At 48.4% G+C, this 21926-nt stretch overlaps 1 protein-coding gene across 4 annotated transcripts in view; it reads left to right on the top strand.

Annotated features, from left to right (window-relative positions):
• FOXJ2 (forkhead box J2) overlaps positions 1 to 20763 on the top strand; it is a 41466-nt gene extending 20703 nt beyond the window's left edge. For 2 of the 4 annotated variants that reach the window (XM_007436312.4, XM_088130561.1), the window contains exons 2-11: positions 1873 to 2223; positions 7137 to 7211; positions 7888 to 7956; positions 9459 to 9599; positions 9788 to 9986; positions 10917 to 11207; positions 13014 to 13115; positions 13247 to 13447; positions 16335 to 16433; positions 18456 to 20763. In XM_007436312.4, the coding sequence (XP_007436374.2) occupies positions 1873 to 2223; positions 7137 to 7211; positions 7888 to 7956; positions 9459 to 9599; positions 9788 to 9986; positions 10917 to 11207; positions 13014 to 13115; positions 13247 to 13447; positions 16335 to 16433; positions 18456 to 18535 (1608 nt within the window). In that variant the 3' untranslated portion in view covers positions 18536 to 20763. The remainder of the gene's footprint in view (positions 1 to 1872; positions 2224 to 7136; positions 7212 to 7887; positions 7957 to 9458; positions 9600 to 9787; positions 9987 to 10916; positions 11208 to 13013; positions 13116 to 13246; positions 13448 to 16334; positions 16434 to 18455) is intronic. The other 2 variants (XM_025171927.2, XM_025171928.2) reach the window with 2 other exon arrangements.
• The last annotated feature ends 1163 nt before the right edge of the window (positions 20764 to 21926 follow it).

The raw sequence follows: 21926 nt of genomic DNA, 5'->3' as shown, positions 1-21926 counted from the left end.
CAAAATGGGGGAAAAAATCCAGAAAATCACATTGTCTGATTTTTAGAGAATTTATTTGCAAATCATGGTGGAAAATAAGTATTTGGTCAATATCAAAAGTTCATCTCAATACTTAGTTATATATCCTTTGTTGGCAATGACAGAGGTCAAACGCTTTCTGTAAGTCTTCACAAAGTTTTCACACACTGTTGCTGGTATTTTGGCCCATTCCTCCATGCACATCTCCTCTAGAGGAGTGATGTTTTGGGGCTGTTGCTGGGCAACACAGACTTTCAACTCCCTCCAAAGGTTTTCCATGGGGTTGAGATCTGGAGACTGGCTAGGCCACTCCAGGACCTTGAAATGCTTCTTACGAAGCCACTCCTTCGTTGCCTGAGCGGTGTGTTTGGGATGGTTGTCATGCTGAAAGACCCAGCCACGTTTCATCTTCAATGCCCTTGCTGATGGAAGGAGGTGTTCACTCAAAATCTCATGATACATGGCCCCATTCATTCTTTCCTTTACACGGATCAGTCGTCCTGGTCCCTTTGCAGAAAAACAGCCCCAAAGCATGATGTTTCCACCCCCATGCTTCACAGCAGGTATGGTGTTCTTTGGATGCAACTCAGCATTCTCTCTCTTCCAAACACGATGAGTTGAGTTTAGACCAAAAGGTTCTACTTTGGTTTCATCTGACCATACAACATTCTCCCAATCCTCTTCTGGATCATCCAAATGCTCTCTAGCAAACTTCAGACGGGCCCGGACATGTACTGGCTTAAGCAGGGGGACACATCTGGCACTGCAGGATTTGAGTCCCTGGCGGCGTAGTGTGTTACTGATGGTAGCCTTTGTTACTTTGGTCCCAGCTCTCTGCAGGTCATTCACTAGGTCCCCCCATGTGGTTCTGGGATTTTTGCTCACTGTTCTTGTGATCATTTTGACCCCACAGGGTGAGATCTTGTGTGGAGCCCCAGATCGAGGGAGATTATCAGTGGTCTTGTATGTCTTCCATTTTCTAATTACTGCTCCCACAGTTGATTTCTTCACACCAAGCTGCTTGCCTATTGCAGATTCAGTCTTCCCAGCCTGGTGCAGGTCTACAATTTTGTTTCTGGTGTCCTTCAACAGCTCTTTGGTCTTGACCATAGTGGAGTTTGGAGTGTGACTGTTTGAGGTTGTGGACAGGTGTCTTTTATACTGATAACAAGGTCAAACAGGTGCCATTACTACAGGTAACGAGTGGAGGACAGAGGAGCCTCTTAAAGAAGTAGTTACAGGTCTGTGAGAGCCAGACATCTTGCTTGTTTGTAGGTGACCAAATACTTATTTTCCACCATGATTTGCAAATAAATTCTTTAAAAATCAGACAATGTGATTTTCTGGATTTTTTCCCCCATTTTGTCTCTCATAGTTGAGGTATACCTATGATGAAAATTACGGGCCTCTCTCATCTTTTTAAGTGGGAGAACCTGCACAATTGGTGGCTGACTAAATACTTTTTTGCCCCACTGTATATTTTAAAGAAGTTATTTCTATGGATAAAAAGGCAGGCACACCAAAATATATTAATATATTCAATATAAACTGAGGGCAGTTGCATGGATGAAACAACTCTTGTCCAGTTTCCCTTTTTGGAAGGGATTCTTCCTCTCCTCATTGAGAAGAAGGAGGAGGCAAGTGTGGGCTAAGTTCTCAGTGCCTTGTGCCCTCCCCTCCAGATTCTGGATGTAAGTAAGGAAATGCAGGATCCTTGGTGGCTCTGGAAATGGTTTCTGACCTGGAGCTGCAGGACCGTCCTTTGTTTTGACTTTGTCCTGCCTCCTCTTTGGAGGATTGAAGAGCCATCTAGCTCAACCTGCCAGTCTTTGTCTGCTTCTGTCTGCACCACAGATCTTGTCCTCCAGCGCCATGGCTTCTGATCTGGAAAGCAGTCTCACGTCCATTGATTGGCTCCCACAGCTCACTCTTCGAGCCACCATTGAGAAATTAGGGGGGGCCTCTCAGTCAGGCCCCCCAGGAGCTGGTCGGAAGTGCCCACCTGGCTCTCCAACGGACCCCAATGCCACTTTGAGCAAGGACGAGGCCGCAGTCCATCAGGATGGAAAGCCCCGGTACAGCTATGCCACCCTGATCACTTATGCCATCAACTCTTCTCCTGCCAAGAAGATGACACTCAGCGAAATCTACCGCTGGATTTGCGACAACTTTCCCTATTACAAGAACGCTGGCATTGGGTGGAAGGTGAGGACCCTGAGTGTAGAGATCTCATTGCTGTGCCTGTCCTGATTACTCTGACTTGCCACCAGTATGTATAATGCTTGATTGAGCCAAAGTAACAGGAGGCAGATTTCTGCCACGAGGAGCTTATGGCTTAGATTGTGCTTATGGGTGTGTATGAGGTGGATATGAAGCATTTTTCATATAAGTTGTTTTATTTCAGAATGTAATAGTCCAGAAAACTTTTTTATATGCTTGAAGTCCTTCTTGGGTATGTGGGTGGGTTACATTTATTTAGAACATTTGTATGACCGTAATGTGACTTTGGGTTGCATACAAAAAATGGTCAAATGAGCATACAGGAAAAGTAACACACAGCATTAAAACCAACTAAAACAATGAAGGGGTGATCAGAAGTAACGCACACTCTGTCTTACCGACTGGGGACGCTCTGACCCAAGTGCCTGGGGAAAGAGCCAGGACCTAGCCACCTTTCTGAAGTCCCACGGGTTCAGGGCTGACTCCACAGGAACTGAAGATTAATGTCTTCACTCAAAGATCCAAAGATTTCTGTGCTGGGGAAGTCCAGTCTTTGGAGTAATTTGCCATAAGCCAAACAAAAAATATGAGATAGTGAGACTAATGCCTGCCATAACAGATGCAGAGTTTCCCATCCCAGAGGCAGCGGTGTGCAGAAATGACACAAATACTATTTTAATCCTGCAAAAGTTTCTTACATTGACTTCTGAAGAAAGTTGTGGAATTCCTTTATCTCAGGTGTGTTCCCAAATGTATTTCTTTACCAACATACTTTGTTGCATGAATATTTATTTTATTTTATTTATTTATTAAATTTTTCAACCGCCCATCTCCCCCCAATGGGGGAACTCTGGGCGATTCACAAACATTAAAAACATAAATATATATAAATACATAAAACATTAATTAAAGACATTACTAAAAAGGAGAAGGAGAGTCCAAGAGGATGAAAAATCTGAGGCTGAAGGCAGAAGGCCTCTATGGGGCTAGCCATCCCCATGCTTGAGGTATTCCTCCCCACCCCAGGCCAGGTGGCAGAACCAGGTCTTCAAAGCCTTACGGAAGGCCAGGAGTGTGGGGGCCAATCACACCTCTGGGGGCAGAATGTTCCAAAGATCAGGGGCTACCGCAGAGAAGGCCCGCCTTCTGGACCCCGCCAGTCGAAGTTCTTTCACTGAAGGGGTCCGAAGCATGCCTTCTCTGTGTGATCGGGTGGGATGGGTTGAAGTCATAGGGGAGAGGCAGTCCCTTAGATAACCTGGTCCCATACCATGTAGGGCTTTAAAGGTGATAACCAACACCTTGAATTGGACCTGGAAGCAAACTGGCACCCAATGCAGCTCGTGGAGCAGAGACGTTACATGGGCCCTCCTTGGGGCTCCAACAATAGCCCGCGTGGCTGCATTCTGGACCAGCTGTAACTTCCGGATACTCTTCAAGGGTAGCCCCATGTAGAACGCATTGCAGTAGTCTATCTGGGAGATAACAAGGGTGTGAGTGACTGTTCGAAGGGCATCCTGATCCAGGAAAGGGTGTAACTGATGCACAACCCGAAGTTGTGCAAAGGCCCTCCTTGCCACGGCTGCCACCTGCTCTTCAAGCAGGAGCCGTGAGTCTAGGAGGACCCCCAGATTACGCACTGGGTCTGTCTGGGGCAGTGCCACCCCATCCAGCACCAAAGATGACAAAATCCCGGATACAGAGGAGCCATTAACCCACAGCCACTCCGTCTTATCAGGGTTCAGCTGAAGCCTGTTATTCCCCATCCAGACCCTTACAGCCTCCAGGCACCGCGAAAGGGTGGCCACGGCATCACTTACTTCACCAGGGATGGAGATATATAGCTGCGTATCATCAGCATACTGATGATACCTCATCCCATGATGACGGATGATCTCGCCCAGCGGTTTCATGTAGATGTTGAAAAGGAGCGGAGAGAGAACCGAGCCCTGCGGCACCCCACAAAGGGGCCAAGGATGGGACCTCTCGCTCTGTATCACCACCGATTGGGATCGGCCCTGAAGAGAGGAGGCGAACCAGCACGAGACCATGCTGCCCACCCCCAATTCCCTGAGCCGTCCCAACAGGATACTGTGGTCGACGGTATCAAAAGCCACTGAGAGATCAAGGAGAACAAGGATGGTCGCACTTCCACCATCCCGCTCCCGCCAGAGGACATCCATAAATGGGACCAATGCCGTTTCTGTCCCATATCCAGGCCTGAAACCTGACTGGAAGGGATCCAGATAATCCATTTCCTCCAGAACCCTTTGGAGTTGTGATGCCACTACTTTCTCAGCTACCTTCCCCAAAAAGGGGAGGTGGGAGACTGGACGAAAATTGTCCAGCACAGTAGGATCCAGGGAGGGTTTCTTGAGGAGTGGGTGCACCAATGCTGCCTTAAAAGCAGCTGGAAACACTCCCTCCTGCAAGGATGTAGTAACCATCGCCTGGATCCAACCACATGTCACCTCCCGAGCTGCTTTCACCAGCCAGGAGGGGCATGGGTCAAGATGGCAAGTGGTGGCCTTCACAGTCCCCAGGATCCTGTCCACTTCCTCAGGAGCAACAGGATCAAACCGTTCCCAGATAACTGGGTAAGAAGAGTCCCCCGGTATCTCCCCAGACCCTGCCCCACGCTCGGAGTCTAACTTGGAACGAATCCAAGTGACTTTGTCCTCCAGATGCTCTGAAAATTCCTCTGCATGGCCCTGCAAATGAACCCCCACATCCCCCTTACCAAGGAGGGACCTAGTGATCCTAAACAGGGCCGCCGGGCGGCATTCTACGGACGTGATAAGGGCAGAAAAATAGTGGCGCTTCGCCGCTCTTATTGCCACAAGGTAGGCCTTGATAGCGGCTCTAACCTGTGTTCGGTCGGATTCGGTTTTTGTTTTCCTCCAGCGGCGCTCTAGACGTCTCTTAACCCTCTTCAGCACCCTCAACTCCTCCGTGAACCACGGGGAGTGTTGGGGCCGATGTGGCAAGAGAGGTCTCATAGGCACAATCCTGTCCAAGGCCCCGGCTGCCTCCCTATTCCAGGCAGCAGCCAAGGCCTCTGCTGGACTGTGCAGCAGATCCGTGGGTATATCCCCCAGCTCCTTCTGAAACCTTGACAGGTTCATCAGGTGCCGGGGGCGGACCAGTCGCATAGGTCTGGCCTCCCTGCAGAGGAGGGTGGTATAGGAGAAACTCAGGGTCAGAAGGACGTGATCTGACCATGACAACGGGGAAAGCTGTAGATCTCCCCTCTGATCACTTTGCCATTGCTCCGACAAGAAAACCAAATCCGCCATGTGACCACTGTCTCAAGTTGGGTCCCGCACAATTTGAGACAGGCCCATGGCTGCTATGGTAGCCATGAACTCCCGAGCTGCCTCCAAGGACCACCCCAGGGACGGTACATTGAAGTCCCCCAGAACCATAAGCCTGGGGAACTCACCACCAGCCCCAAGATGGCCTCCAGCAGCTCAGGCAGGGAGGCTGCCACGTAGCAGGGAGGCTGGTACAATAGCAGAACTCCCAACTGTTCATGGGCGCCCAACCTAATAAACAGTGTCTCACAGCCAGAAACTTGTGGAGCAATGCCCCTGAAGGCCGCTAGAGATTCCCGGATCACAACAGCCACCCCTCCTCCCCTGCCCTGGCATCTTGGTTGGTGTCACACCAAGAACCCAGCTGGGCACATTTCCGAGAGGGGCACCCCCCCCTCGGGCACCAGCCAGGTCTCAGTAATGCATGCCAGGTCTGCCCCCTCCTCGGTGATCAAGTCACATATGAGGGGGGCCTTGTTGTTAACCGACCTGGCATTAAGCAGCAGCAGCCGAAGGCCAGGGCCCCTATGAATATATAACTATTTCATTACTAGCTTACTCAAACATTGCTGTTTGAGTAATAGTAGATTCTTTGTAGAACCCCAACGCTCATATTACCCTCCCTGTGTAGGAATTGGCTGTACCTGCAAAGAAACTCTGTGGCATATAAGCTCATATAAAATGGAGTCCATCTGGAACACACTGGGCCAATTCCAAAATCTGGATAAAACACTTCCAAAAATGCATGAATCAAAATACTCAGATTGGGCCATTTGGGGAGAAAAACGGTGTGTTTCAGAAATGAACTAGTCCATTTCTACATCTCTGTTTAGGATACCAGCACCAGCTCATTAATTTCTGATTTAACTGAAAGCACATTTAATACCTGCAGCAGAAAAAAATTAATATAGTCTGAAGCTCTCTGGGGCAGATGTGTGCATTAATTCCAAATGGCTTAGAGAACTGTAGCAGTAGAACTAAGTGGGTGTTGATGCAGAATGGAAGTGTCAGCAGCTGGTCAGAACTGGAGCCTGGTTTTCTGGCAGACACAACCATATTTTGAGGATTAAGCAAGTCTGGAGCAGAAAATATTGTCAAAAGACAGGTTGATTGGGGACTGGAAATATGGGAATTTACGGGTCAGAGCTGGAAATCTCACGAACCGGGGTCTGGAACTTGGTTGGGCAATCCAAAACGAGAGGCAAAAGATTGTGGGAAAGGTCTTGCTTCCTCTCAGAGTGAAACTGTCTAGTGGCAGTTGGGATCCTCTTGATTCCTCAGCTTGGACTGTCCTGAAGAACACCAGCAGGGCAGGAATCTGTAAAAATGGCCTTGAGCTGGACCCTTAGCAACGTATGTTCATTCGTTCATTCTTTCATTCTTTTGTCAAGTGTTCCTGTATTGCCCACTCTAATGATTCAAGGTGGTTACAAGATAGATAGATAGATAGATAGATAGATAGATAGATAGATAGATAGATAGATAGATAGATAGATAGATAGATCAAATAATTCTTAACTCCTCTTGAGGCAGCAGTAAGCAGCTGCTCGGCTACTACAGTGTTTTCTCCTGGTCTCTTCCTAGAACTCCATCCGGCACAACCTTTCACTGAACAAATGCTTTCGAAAAGTGCCTCGCCCCCGGGATGACCCTGGAAAGGTGAGCATTTTAAAGAGGCTAAGCCAGGTTTTCTCTTTGAAAATGTTAATGTTGAAGTATTCTTCAAGCATTTTGCCTTCTTTTGACAAAATAAGGCAAAAGTAGATCAACTGAGAGAAGAAAACAAGCCTGAAGTTGTCCTCTTGGCCTGATTAGAAGACAGTCCTGCCTGTGGAAGAGGCTTCTGGCAAAGCAATGCGAAATCATGGCTGCTAGGCTCAAGGAAGGGAAGAGCGGAGCACCGCTTTGGGTGCTGGGTTGTTCATCAGTGTGGTAGTAGTGAGAGTGGCCTCTGTGGTAGATAGCTCTGCCCTCTTCCTCCTGTGCACATTTTGAAAAGTTAATTGAAAGCAGTGGGACTTAATATCCCCAGCTCGGTATTGCTGCTAATAGCCTTCAGAGGCACCAAATGGAGGAAAGATCATGAGCTTTGTCTCGCAAGCCTTCTTTGCATTTCTGTGGCGGTCGTGCTCTTTCAAGTTTTGATGACAACGGCTGTTCCTGTCCAACTTGTTCTTCCCAAGAGGGTTTACAAGAGACTGAAACTTGCTTAGGATTATGACATTGAAAGGCAAACATTGCATGAGGGTCTAGTTGCAGTAGGAGGAAAGAGATCTGCTGTCGGATTGCAGTGTGAACATTGCTAGCACATTCCCATTCCCAATTTTCTTTTTAGGGTTCTTACTGGACAATTGACACCTGTCCTGATCTTTCCCGGAAGAGGCGCCATGCACCGGATGATGATGTGAGTTTGGCTCTTCAGCCAAGATTCAAAGCATTTATGTGGGAGGAAGCGGATCCCTTTTTTCTAAGGGTGGCTTGTGCCCCAAGCTCCTCCAGGGGACAGGAAAAAATGCTTTTGGAGTAGAATTCAGCCTGGGGATCTTCACTTTCATGTTTCCTTCTGATTTGGTTTTTAAAATGTCTTGCTGTATTGGTGGACCCACCTTTCTTGGAAGAAGGACCTTACTGATACTTATAGAACTCATTGGGGACCACCAGGAAGGTGGGTCTCATATTACAGAGGTAAAATGTAAGTGCTCTCCCCCCTCCCCAAGAAAAGGCATAACCTCAGTCATTATCATCATTCCTTTGGGAAAGGAGCAAGATTACAGCCCCTCTTCCTCAAAGAATGATCCTCTCCTTGTCAGCCTTAATGGTTATTGCTTCTTCCCTCCATTTGTCAGCCATGAAGCAGGGAAGAGAGGAGGAGCTTGAACCCGCAGTGAGAATGGCTGAGAGTCACATATGGTTCTGAGTTCCTTGTGGAAGAAGAAAGCAGGAAAACTTGCTTCATTTACAGCATCAAGATAATTTTCTTTTACACAATTACCTTTATCTATTACTCAATTCAGTTCAAGAGAATTCTCAGGAATCCAGGCTGGGAAATTCTGGGAATCCACCCACATCTGAAAGATCCCCAGTTTGGAGAAAGCTGCTTAATCCAACAGTTTTAGAAACAAAGGAAAACAGACACAACTTCCTTCACATGAAAGTCTATGGTTTTTTGGGGGGGGAGGGTATAATTATTATTTTTGCATTTACAATAGCAATAACTCTTAGATTTTAACAGTTTTAAATCATTCACCATGTCAAAGGGCTCTCATGGAAAGCAGGCTTGCAACCCAGTTAAATACAGCAAGATTAATTTATGAATGAATATTCATATAACTTTTCTGTTAGATAAATCACTTAAAACATTTGAGCAAGTAAATGTTGAGTCAGGTCAGTGCATGCATATGCACATAGTCATATATAGTTGTATACTGTAAAATAATAAATTCAATACAAGTGCTTTTAAAATTGTAGAGGGCCCCATTTCTTTCATGTATATTCGGAACGCAGTTGTGCATCTTCAAAACCAATTTCTTGCTAAAGAAATGCAAGAGATTTCTTTGATTGGTCATCTTGTTTAGTTGATTAATCTATTAAGTTTTCTTAAACTTGCAGCCCTAATCAAAATATATTTATTAAATATTGGACCAGCCGCTTTTTGAAGGTTCTTTCAGTATTGGAGCTGGCAGTTTTAAATAAGTACCCTGCAACTGCACATTATGTTGAGTACCATGGAGGGAGCCTGAATGCTTCTCTCAGCTGCACATGCAATGGAAAGGTCCTTTCCTTTGGAGGCTGCCTGTGCCCTTCCTTACCCCTGGCCCTGGGTTTTGAATAGATGAAGCATCTGGTTTTGTTGTGATGTTGCTTCTCTGCCGGCTCATGGCTTAACCGCCTGCTTTGATTTTCTAGTTGTCACAAGATTCCCCGGACCAGGAGGCAAGCAAAAGCCCACGGGGGTCCGTCTCTCTGGGTCCAGAAGCATCGCTTTCCCCTGAGTCCAACCCACAGCTCTCGTTGCAAAGCACACCTCCTCTCGGCAATTACGGCCAGGTGTGTGAAGGTGGGCTGGACAGGAAAAGGGAAGCGAAGAATGGTCAAAGGCAGGAGGAAGAAGGTGGTGCGAAAAGCATGTGGGTGGGTGGGCAAGTGAGCTTTGGCCCAGTCAAGTGCCTAGAGTGGGATGGTGGGATATCCCTGGGTGCTCTCCTTCTGTTTCATGCTCCGATTGCCCTCCGCAGCAGAGCACAGGGCCAGTGGAGGTGGCCGCAACCGTGGCAGGCGGACAAGGCCGTGAAGGGACCGATGTTCCACCTCCACACTACAGTACCAGCAATGACTTGAAGTTCTCCTATTCTGAAATCAACTTCCAGGATCTGAGCTGGTCCTTCCGAAATCTCTACAAATCCATGCTAGAGAAGTCCTCTTCCTCCCAGCATGGTGAGTAGTGGGGCAGGTATGATCTGAAGGGAGAGAGGAGGGTTAGTTGCACCTGAGACCAATGATCAGCAACTCTGATCCCAGCTGTAAATGCTGAGTTGCTGTTACCTGTTACTTCAGGATGGGGGAGGGGGCTTTCAGACCCCTTTCACGAAAATGGACTGCTAGCATGAAGTGGCAATTTGGAGGAGGACTCTGTGTGCCTCTCGCCACCCCTTTGCCTCACCTGCTGTTTTAGGAAATAAAGACGAAGGGCAGCAGCTGCCCAGGACTCTCCTGGGAAGTGTGTCCATGGGGAAAGGTCAGTGAGGGAGCACTTTCTGGGGTGGGGCGGGGTGGGAGGGGACCTTGCTCTTTTATGGATGAACCTTCCCCATTCCGGGCAAGGGCAAACCCTTCTGCCCCCAGCAGCCACATGTCCCATTCCAAAATTGCTCCCCCGCCCAAAGGGGCACACCCCTCAGGGCGCCATATTGAGCAGGCTCATGCTGAAGCCTGAGAGTGTCCGCCTGCTTTTCTCACCAGAAAGCAGAGCTTGCCTCAGAGGCTGCCTGGAGAAAAAAGGAGCTGCACCACAGCCGGGTTGGATGGAGCATCAGAAACAGGAGTTACTGCACAGTATGGTCAAAAAAGTCAAGATGTCAGCCCTAGTGGTGTGACGTGCATAAAAAAGAGGCAGAGCTTTGATCACGCCATTGTGGCCACCATCTTGACTCTTGACCACACCCTGCAGACACCCCTGACCCGGAACCAGTTGGAGACAGGAAATGGGTCTCTTTCCCAACACCCCCCAGAGGTACCCTCTTGTAAAGGGTAACTTTTGTTTCAGCAGAGAAAAATAGTCTGAAGAAAATGTGACTGCTGATTGCAGGGGTGGGGAGAACAGGAATATTTCTGTACTGAATGTTTTCCTCTTGATCTCCCCTTCAGATTTCTCCTCCCTCCTGGGGGAAATGCAGCCCTCCAACCATGGCTACTACATGTACCAGCAGCCACAGGGGCCTCCCTCCGTCGGAGCTGCGCAGCCCCTCCACACTCCCACCTCAGAGGGCTGCCAGTCCCAGGGCAGCAAGCAGCAAGGAGGGGATGGCTATGGCCCCCCTCCCGTGATGTCTCTGCACCCCTCTGCAATGCAGCATGGAGGATATCACCAGCACCCCCACCCCCACCCCCAGCAGCAGCAGCAACAGACGCAGGCTTCCCTCAATAATGCCAGCTTTGGTGAGTTCCAGCCCAGAGAAAGGACGCGGGTGTCCTTTCGGCCACTGTGCTCCTGGGGGGCAAGGACAATTCCAGGCTAAGGGATAATTTCATGAGTTTCATTTTATGGTGCGACTTTAAGAATGTAACGTGCACAGGTGAAAAAGATACAGGCAAAAAGATGAACAGTCTGGAGCCAGAACAGTTGCACCTTGCTCAGTGTGCACTTGATAACAAACCTGATTTTTCTTTGTAGAACCCAGAGAAGTAATCTAGAGTCCAGGGTTGTCCACAGGGCTGGGTAAAAAAAAGTCAAGATGGCGGCCCCATAGTGCAATCAATGTGTGGCATTTTTACCACATCCTGCAGGACCCTGTTAGAATCTGCCCTTACTTTGAGCGTTGTCCTGTTTTCTGAGCAGTGGAAAAAATAAAGGTGCCTGTCCACATGCAGTTATCTCTGTCTCATCTGTGTAACTATTATATAGATTGGAATTAAGTGCAATACAGAGGGGAATTAAACTGAGGTCTGTGACAGACAGTCTAGGCAGAGATGTGCTAGGATGTGCTACTCACATAAAGACAAATTGAGATGATGATTATTAATCTATATTACTGATCTGGATTATAGCTGTTCTGAGAGCAGTCCAGAAGCTTCAATAACTGCAGAGTGTTTACTTGTGTGATCCTGATCCCACTTCAGCAGTAAGAAGGAAATACCTTTTCGCCCAGCTGCAGACTGGCCTGATTTTGTGAGGAGACTGGAGGAGTTCAGGGGGATCAGGCTTTTGGTGGCTGCTAACAGTCATGCCTCTCTACTTCCTTCTGCATCTTCAGCAGAGGGGCTGAAATAGTGGCTTCTGGGAGGTGGCTGGTGCCCTCCAGCCCAGGCTTGTGGGCTTCTCAAGCCCTTCCAGTTGGCCAGTGGACTAGATGGGCTTTTTTGACCTTCTGATCTTCATTCTTCTAAGTTTTGCATTGGGTCTCTGCTAGCTTTCTATTCAAAGTGCTGATGTTTGCATAAAAGCCTAAATCAGGGCCCTCCAGGTGCTGTAGAACAGCCACGGTGGCTGGAGATACTAGAGTTGTCAGTGATGAGGGATGCTGGGAGGTGTCCTCAAACAACATCTGGAAAGCCCCTTGATCCTGAGTTCTGTTCTCAGGGCTTTGGGTCCAAGCTCCTGGAAGGACTGTCTCTTTCCACTACTACTGGCTGCATTGTAAGGTGGTTGTTCATGCAATGGACTTCTCTCAAGAGGCCCTTCTCCAGAGGGAAAGATTTTTCAGCCTTTCTCAAAGAATATGCCTGACATTAACCATACTGTCACTTGAAGTCTAGGCCATTTTCATTAATATGGGCCAAAACTGCAGACCGCATTTGAAGAAAGCTGTTTTTATCTGAACAAATCTTCCAGCCTCATGGCTGTTATGTTCCAGCCAGTGCCTTTCCACCCTTTGAGATACTCTTGGCCCCAAAGAAGGAGAGGGGCTGTTCTCCAGGAGAAGCACATCATCTTGGGCTAGAACAGGGGTGCTCCTCTAGCTCCTGAAGATTTGAGGGAAGCACCCAAAATTTGCTGCCTAATTGTTATTTTTAGCATGACAGAAAGGAAAATGACTACATGAGTGGAGAGAAATCATATTACCTATATTTAGTGTAAAATAAATGGGAATGTTATATTGAATTATGTTTTTACCCTGGTTCCACTCCATAACATTGGAGCACATCTCAACAGTCCAGAAGTTGCCCAGTGATCAGATAGAAGATCTTGGGAACGAAGGGGCAGTGGCACATCATTTGCACTGTTTTGTGTCCTCCATTTCCTAGCATTTCCCTCTGACTGGTGCTCCAACATTGATTCTCTGAAAGAAAGTTTCAAGATGGTCAATCGACTCAACTGGTCCAGCATTGAACACTCCCAGCTCTCAGGTGGGTGGTCTTCCCCTTAGGGTGGCTCCCTCCTGGAGGGGAAGAAGAGGCCCTCTGCAGGCTTGAGAGGGGGAGAAGAGATGCCCTTGAGCAGGCATGTGGAGCAGTGATTCCTGGTTTCTCCCCTGCAGAGTTAATGGAGAGCCTCCGCCAGGCTGAGCGCAAGAACTGGTCCTTAGACCAGCACCACATCGCCAACCTCTGTGACTCCCTGAATCACTTTCTCACCCAGACTGGGCAGCTCCCTCACCTGGGAGGCCCCCCGCAGCCCCCCCGCATCTCTGAGTCCTGTGCCATGAATAGCAACAAGCAAGACCAGCCTATGAGCCAAGGTACTGAAGCAGGGCATTCTGGGAAAGGAATGGAAGGGAACAAAGGAGGAGGGGCTGTTCTGTCTGCTGCTGAGTGAGGGGCAGAGCCTGCCCAGTTGTTCTTTCTCCCTCCGAGGCAAAGCGGAACCGAATCTTGAGCTCTTGGGCCTGATCCCTTTGTAGGGAAGAGCAGAGAAGCCACGGCTTTCTTGGACTTCCTGGGCCTGCTCGGTAGCCAGACCATCTCTTTGAACACGCCAAAACTGATGCAGCAGTGCCGGGTGCTACTTCAGGTTTCAGCAGAATGGTATGCCCAGGGTATGCTCAAAAAAGTCAAGGTGGCAGCTGCCATGCTGTGATTGGTGCTCCACCTGTTTCTGTTCCATCTTTTTTGACCAAGCCCTGGGGGCACCCCTGGCTCTGCAGGTGGAGGAGTATGCCAGCAACAGAGCTTGTGTTGGAGGATTTCAGGTTCTTCAGTGGGCTTTGCTAAGAAGGAGCAGGAAAATCCACAGAGTTAATTCAATGCAACTTATTTAACACACCTCACTCTGTCAGTGGCAGTAGTAGAACTTTGATAGCACATTGCAGAAACCTCGGAAAAAAATCTTACTTGTTCTTTGCTAGCACCCTTAATAAATAAAAAGAGAGGGATGTTCTTCCAGGAGATCGGAAGCGATATGCTAGGTCTGGCTCAGGTCAGCAAGAAAGGCAGAGTCCTGGGAGAGCTTGCCCCTTTCCTCAAGGAATTGGATTAACTGGGAGAGGTCAACCATCTGAGATAGTTATTGGGAACTGTTTGGGAGAGAAAGCTTGACTATATGAATAATCAAGTCTATGAATAATGGTCTTGACAAATTTAAAAATGATCATCTTGACCCCTTTCAGCCAGGGGTTGGGCCTGGCTGTGGTACTTGGGCTGCCCTGGGGGATGACCTCTGGCAAACTCAGGATAGGGGTGATGCGTCCAGCCTGGCCCTCCTTGACCTCTCAGCTGCCTTTGGTACCATTGAGCGTGTCTTCTGGAGTGGCTCCGGTGACTGGGGGCAGGGGCCACTGTTTTACAGTGGTTCTCCTCTTTCCTTCGGGGAGGGTGGAAGAGTCTAGCCCCAGACCTCTGCTTTGCTTCATGGCTCTCCCCTCTCTCCCCTCTCTCCCCATCTCATTTAAAAATGATTATTTAGACCCCTTTCTGTTGGGTGTCAGGCCTGGTCATAGTACTTTACATGAAGCTGCAGGGAAGGTCATCTGATAGCATGTGGTGCAGTATAATCAGGATACCCATTTATACATCTCTGCCCTCAGCTGTCCAAATGAAGCTGTCAAAGTTCTGTCCCAGAGCCTGGAGGCTGTAGGGGCCTAAATGGGGAAGAACAACCTTTGCAAGACTGAGTGACTCTGGTTTTGGGTCCCTCAGACCCTCAGAATTTGAGAGTTCGCATCTTTGACTCTGAGCAGGGTGGCTCTGCTCCGCTCAGACTCAGTGTGCAGTTTGGGGGTCCTTCTGGATTCACAGCTCCTGCTTGAGGAGCACTTGGCAGCTGGGGCCAGGTGGGCCTTTGCACAATTTTATCTTGTGCACCAGTTGTACCTCTCCCTAGATTGGGAGACCCTGCTCAGAGTCACTCATGCCTTACCTCCAGAATGCTGTGGCATGATTAGTTAAGGCCCTTCTTGCTGTGACCATGTGACACCACTACTCTGTGAGCTCCACTGGCTCCCGGTTGACATCTGGTGTAATTCAAGGTGTCATTTATCACCTTGAAAGCCCTACATGGCATAGGTTACTTGATGGACCACCTTCTGCTCCACATGCTCAGGGAGGATGCACTCCGGGTCCCTTCACTGAAATAATGCCATCTTGGGGGACCTGGAGTGCATTGGTGGCGGCTCCTGCTTAAGGAAGGACCTTCTTGGTGAGATACAGTTGGCCCTGACCCTGCTGGTCTTTAGAAGGCCTGTCAGCACCTGGCTTTTCCCCAGGCCTTTGGGTCATGATATACTGGAGCCCTGATTGGATGATGGGGTGGTAGCTGTTTGGATTGCATTTCATTACTGTACTATTGTTTATTGGTTTATATATTGTGGTTTTGTTTGTTGAATTTTTTTTTGTAAGCCACCCAGAGTCAATTTGATTAAGTTGGAGAGCCATATAAATATGACAGGCAGACAGACAGAAATATTTCATGGTGTATTTTTTAATTTTTCCAAGCTGTTGAAAAGACAAAAAAAATAAAATAAATAAAGGCTATGGGAGAAAAATGGGGGTAAGCCACTTTTTTAATTCCTTTTTTTCCTGGTCTTGTTCTATGTCTTTGCCTCTTTCCTAGCATCCAGGTGAGGGCTGCATTGTTTGCTTGAAGGCAGGTGGCTTCCAGAGTGTGGAGGTGGCAGGAAAGGTGTGTGAGAAAGATGGGGACAGAATTCAAATAGTTTGAGTATAGTGACTTTTGTGGACTTCCTTGGAAGAAAGCATCTGTATACATTTGAAAAGAGAAAATTAAGAGGCATATAGCAAAGGTATGCTGATTCCATAGCTATAGTATCCAATCAGGGGAGTCTGCAGAGGGAGCTCAAAAAATCAAGATGGTAGCTGTGTGATCAAAGCCTTGCTCCCTTTTTTGAGCTCCCCCTTGGAACTCTCCAGCTTATAGTGACCGAGGGGGAGGCAAGCAACCCAGAGAATGTTCAGAACTGGAGCTGCGTTCTGCCAAAGATGGAATCTATTTATCTTTTATGGGTTTTTTTTCTTTTCTAATTACAAAAGTTGCTCTGAACTGGATATTCATTATGGAAAGAAGTAAGGAGACACAATAGAAACCACCCCAGTGATCTGAATCCAAGGGGGTCTAATAAAGATTTGTACAATTTTCAGATCTGACCCTCCCTGTCTCCCTTTTCTCCCCAGTGAACTCATATGGTCAGCCAGCACCTCCCCACCTGTACTCTGGGCCTTCTCCGATGTACCCGATTTCCACCCAGGACTCGCCAGGGTATAATCGTCCAGGTAAGGGAACAGCCCGGTAGCACCCCAAGCAGGGAAGGTGGTACATAATTTCCATGGCAGAATCTCAAGAGATTGGTGTTTCCACTTAATTCCCAGTCTTGAATTGGCAAATCTCATGAACTTTTAGCCATGTTAATTCTTTAAATTAAATTAGTTTTTATTTAATGTAGGGCTCTATCAAATGCCATAAGAGATGGCGGGGGAAGGGGAGGCATGTGTTTGCCACTCCTGGCTATAGTTGTGGGGGATATGTCTACAAAGGTCCTGCTCTCTGTATTGTTGCATACTTCCTGGCACAGCGTTAGGCACTCAGCTCCTCATCTGTAGCATGCAGGTCATCAAAATGGGATGGACACCCATGTGCCGCTTCTGAAGTGGATGGGGCCAAAGCTGCTATCCCTTTTTTGTGTGCATTTGGGTCAGTTTTAAAGCAGAAATGGGTGTTTTAATTCATGCAGAAGCTTAAGGCACCAGTTTTACTTTTTCCTTCAGTTGTTTGCTTTCACCAAGGCTCAAGGGAGAAGGATCAGTCAGGGGTATTTGAGGTGGGTTTCTGGCCTAAGGAAGGGATCTGTAAAGGGTTTCTGGCTGTAAATGCCCTATATCTAGAAGGTGCCATCACCCTTGGCATCAGATTCAGTGGAGGAGAAGTCATGACTTGCTTAGCCCCAGCCAGGTTCATTTTTAAAGTGGGGGACCTTGCCTGCTGTCTTCTCTGGAAAGGGAAGGGTGGGCAGTTGCAGCCCAGCCAGCTCTCTTGTCCAGAGGAGACCCAAATGTAAGTGAGAGGGGAAGGGTGGCCTATTAAGAGAGGCCTTCCTTCATGGGCATCTTGTGCCCAAAATCCAAGATTCCCAGTGGCCTTAAAGGGTGCAGAAAGTATTCAGAGCATATTGAGAAAAGACGACAGGTGAGAAGGTGTGTCTCAAATGAGGCCACATCCAGAGGAATTGGACTGGCCACCCTGAATACAACTCCCTGCCTGCTATTGTTCTGTCTTTGGCAGCGCAGCTGATTGTTGGCAAGTTTAGCCTATGTGGGGCAGCAACAAATGGAAAGGCATAGGTCTCCTTTATTAGGGGCTGCACTAATTCTGTTTTTTTAAATTGTGATTTCTTTTTTGGTGTTGTGCAAGAGAAGCAGGAATCTGCAAGCATTATTATTAACTATTATTATCCACCCACCCAAGCTGTATGTCCTGAATTGCTTTGGGGCTCAGCAGTTCTATGCTGGGGAAATGAGAGAGCTCTCTTCCCACTTCTTCCCAAGCAGAGCCTGGACTCAGAGCAGTCCAGAGTCCCTTCGTGTCTCTTCGGCTCATGCCTGAACTTTGGGTAGTTAGTATCTTTTTGGCTACTCAGTGTTGCTGAGAGAAATACTAAAACTCAGCAGTACAATTGAACTGAAAGAAGCAAGCGCAGGGAAAATACATTCTGAGAAATTGCACTGTTTAATATTAAAAATAAAATGAGGGAAGTTTTTAAAACTGATGAACAAAAAGGGGTATGAGGGCAGTGCAGAAATGCAGGAGGCCAGCTGGGTCAGAAGCAGGCCCTTCCTGAAACAGGGTTGTGATTCCTTTGCAGTAGCAAGGGTAGCTGGGTATTTTAAAGGAAGGGAATGGAGTGTAGTGCAGCTGAGAGGGCAACCAGTGTGCCCCAGGATGCTCCAGGCAGGGAGTGACAAGGGAAGCAGCCTTATCCATCCTGCATTAGAAAACACATTATTCAGTACCAACCTCTCACGATTTGCAAATTCTCTCCAACACTTTGAAAGTGCTAAAGAGAAACATGCAATTTTTAAATGGTGAACAAATTTTCAAACTTTGCAGCTAGAAAAAATAATAAAATCTTCAGAGTGCTAATACTGAAAAGTATGTTCTTCCTGCCCCAGATTCTGGAATAGAGAAAAAAACATTTAGGGAACCTATAATTCAAGGACATATAATTATATACTTTTAGGGAAAAATCAACTTAATAAACCACTTCCTTCTTGTTTTCTTTCTTTGTGCAATTTATTCAGGTCATCATTTGGTTTCACGGCCACCTCAAGGTGCCCCTGAGGAGATCCCTGATGATTTCAATTGGGATTTGATCACCTAGCAAGTGAAAGACTTGGTAGCCCGTCCCTCCTGGAGGGTTTCCTGCAGGGGAAGGAAGCTGTGCATGCCGGTCCCAGGCCAGCACTCGGCCTCCTTCCTTGCCTGTATATAGATATATATTCTCTACTTCAGCCAGAGAAGCTGCCACAAGATGCTGCCGAAGATAATCTTCCTTGCGCTCCTTGTTTTTACCTTCTTTTCTCCTTCTCCTTCTCCTTCTCCTTCTCCTTCTCCTTCTCCTTCTCCTTCTCCTTCTCCTTCTTCATTATTATATTATTATTATTATTATTATTATTATTGTTATCATCATCATCATCATCATCATTAATTGTTGTACACAGCCCTTTCTGCTCCATCTGCCAGCTTCGGATTTTACACGTTTACTGGGCACCTTGCGCGGATGAAAGTCGGAAGACTCTTCTGGTGCTGGAGGAGACCTCCAAAGAATTTCCTCTTGAGGGCATCTTTCTCATCATCCCTTGCATTGTACAATCTCTCTTTCCCTTTGAGGTAGCCAGGGACTCTGTTGATGGCTGCTGAAGTGAGTGCGCCTGTGGATCTTGAGAGTCTGTAAGAATTATGTTCTTCCTAAATGTCGTGGGGGGGAGGGGAGTTAGACTGATGTGAAGGAGAAATCTGCCCGCTTTCTTGCACCAGTGAGCAGCAGTGAGCGAAGGAAGGCCGGGGCAGAGGCAAGAATGGAAGGATTGGGCTTGGAGAGACTAAGAGAGGCCAGAACGGAAAGCAAGGACTTCGTTCAACTTACAGCTCGAAGGCTGCAGGAGTGCTGCTGCCACCACTGAGAGAGAAGGGCGGTGGTGGCTGTTCCTTTGTTTTGACTCACTGCCGTTTTGCCCTTCAGCCCTTGGCAGATCAGAAGAGCTGAATGGGTCTGCCCCTGCTCCACATACCAGTGCTGGACCAGATTCCTCAGGACTTATGCCACACCCTTTTTTTCTCATCTCTCTGAAGGCAGCAAGGCTCTTATTTGAATATGCAGATAAGACAGACAAATCAAGAAGTATTCTTCTCCCCTTCAAGGTTTTTTTTTTAACTTCTGAATTTTACTTCCTCCTCATTTCGCCGAAAAATGTTGTGACTTGTGATGCAAAAATGGAAGCTGAGGTTTTTTTTCCTCTGCCTTGTATAGCTAAGCAAGTGATGCTTCCTGTGTGATGGATAAAGTAAGAAAGAGGAACGTGATGCTGGGCAGGACTTGGGGGATGCAGATTTGAACCTCTCCTATTGCGAGAAGGCCTGCAACAAGGTGCCCATCTCTGGAGGAGACACGAAAGTCCGTAATTGGGAAGGGAGTTGGAAGCCCCCTTCTGCTTCATGGAGGATCAGGAATGGCAGATGCTCGTTTGTATGGAGGCCCTTCCAAGCAAGGGGGCGGTGAAGTGTGCCCACCTGGGATTCAATTTTGAGCTGGCTCTGGCTGGGTGGCCCCAATGCACTGCTTGGTTTTCCGTTTCTTAGTGTTTCTCTGTTGCCAGACCTCTTGTTACCCTGCATGCCCTTCCAACTGCAAGCCTGCTTTGTGGGGGGGGGGTGGGGGGGAGAACCAAGCCGGAAGCAAAACCATCATGGGAATGTGCTGTGATGGGTGGGAAGGTTCTTGTGGCATTGCTTGGAACTCACTGTTGCATTGGAGCGCAGAGGGAGAGCGGGAGGGAATTTGGGATGGGGGCATCGTCCAGTGGTCTCAGAAATGAAGACCCTGAGCCGGATTTGCAGGAAGCTCTGACTCTGCCTCCTGTCACGAGAACGCTGCCAGGAGCAGGATGCAGGGATGACTTCCCCTCCAGGTTTCGGGCAGGGCGGTTTCTGAGAAGGAGTCCAGCAAAGGGTCACTCAGGGAGGCAAGAGATCATCCATTAGGCTCTTCATTCACACAGTTGCGCCTTTTTGCATATGTAAATATATGCCAGTCAGTGTGCAAATCGGTCTCATCCTCCCTTTTTCTCTGAGTAAATAAACGGTCTCATCCTGGAGTGAGGATTCAATCCACAGAGGTGCCCTGCAAACGGGGGACCCCACCTGCCTGGGAAAGGGGTCAGCATGGACGACTGGCCGGCCGGCCTGCCTGCCTGCCAAGGAGAAGGTTCCCTCCCCTGCCCATTGCTCTGTGCGGTCCACAATGCTTTATGTCGAGGAGAGGGGAGTGGCCTCACAAAATTATTTTTGTGCATGCTTTCTTAATTAAAAAAGTGAATGTTTATGGTTTAACTGTTTTGGTGCCCGTTTTAATTTGTGGCAGATTTCAGGAAAGATGTATTGGCCTTAGATTCTGGAGAAACCTTAGTTTCCATTGAAAGGTGGCCTACAGTTTAGATATAACTTGGAATCCAGATCAGTCTTTGAATGTGTCGCCCTGCTCTGTGTCATAGTCGTGGCTCAAAGGAAGGGTTGTGCACAGCCTGTGGCATTTGGCAAGAACACGGAAAGAATTGAACTTAATGAGAAATTGGCTGCCTTTTCTTACAAAGCTTCTATCTTATTGCCCCTTAAAGCTTTTGGGGACCAGAATCCCCTTTGCTGGCTGCTTGGAGGGTTACTGGAGAGGGACGCGCTGTGCCCCTGAAGATGGGCATCAGGTTGGCAGCCCCGGAGATGAACAGTTTTCTCCTTTCCCTTCATTTCTCTCCCAAGCATTCAAGCTGGCGTGCTTGGAGTTCCCCGTTTTGGGTTAAGAGCCGCCCCAAAGGATACTGAGGGTCTTTGTTGGGGGAGCTCCCTGTTTCCGCCCCTCCTGATGGCCCTGCAGACCATTCAGTGGGCGTAGCTGCCCATCTCACACGCGTGGCCCTCCCGTTTTTACAGCAATGGTTTGGAAGCGGTTCCCCTCCCAGATATCTGCAGCCCTGGGGTGGCCAGGCCACCTCCCTCCAAGCGCCGAGAAGGGTCGGCTCTTGGTTTGGGGGGAACAGGAGAGGGCCGGAGTGGGGAGTCTGACAAGCCGGCTGCACAACAACCTTCCACCTGTTAATGTCCTGGGCAGGGGGGCTCCAGACCTGAAGGTCCTTTGAATCAATCCGAGGAGCTGACAGTTTTGCTGCGGAGGACTCGGGGAAAAGCTCCATGGGGAGGGAAGCGTCAGCATCAGCAAAAGAAACCCAGACAGCTTGCCGCATCTGACTTGAAAAGGAAGTTTTCTTCCGAGACAGGTTGGGGAGGGGCGGCGGGTTCTCAGTGGGACACCCACCGGGTTTTCTCCCCGGCCCGCCGGGTTGTCAGCCCCTCTGGCACCAGATTCTGCCTCGCCAACTTCCCAGGGACGCAAGTCCTGCGGGGAGCAAAGTCTTCTGCACGCCCCTCAGGGCTTCAGCTCAGTCTGACCTCCTTCAGGGATGGCCAGGGTAGGAGGTCTTCCCTCAGAGGCATCCCCGCTA

The sequence above is a fragment of the Python bivittatus genome, unplaced genomic scaffold (assembly GCF_059951505.1).
Source record: "Python bivittatus isolate LINGU-HERP-01145 unplaced genomic scaffold, Pbiv_v1 ctg000070_np1212, whole genome shotgun sequence".
In the NCBI taxonomy this organism is placed as follows: Eukaryota; Metazoa; Chordata; class Lepidosauria; order Squamata; family Pythonidae; genus Python; species Python bivittatus.
This window is presented reverse-complemented; position numbering and strand designations above follow the sequence as displayed.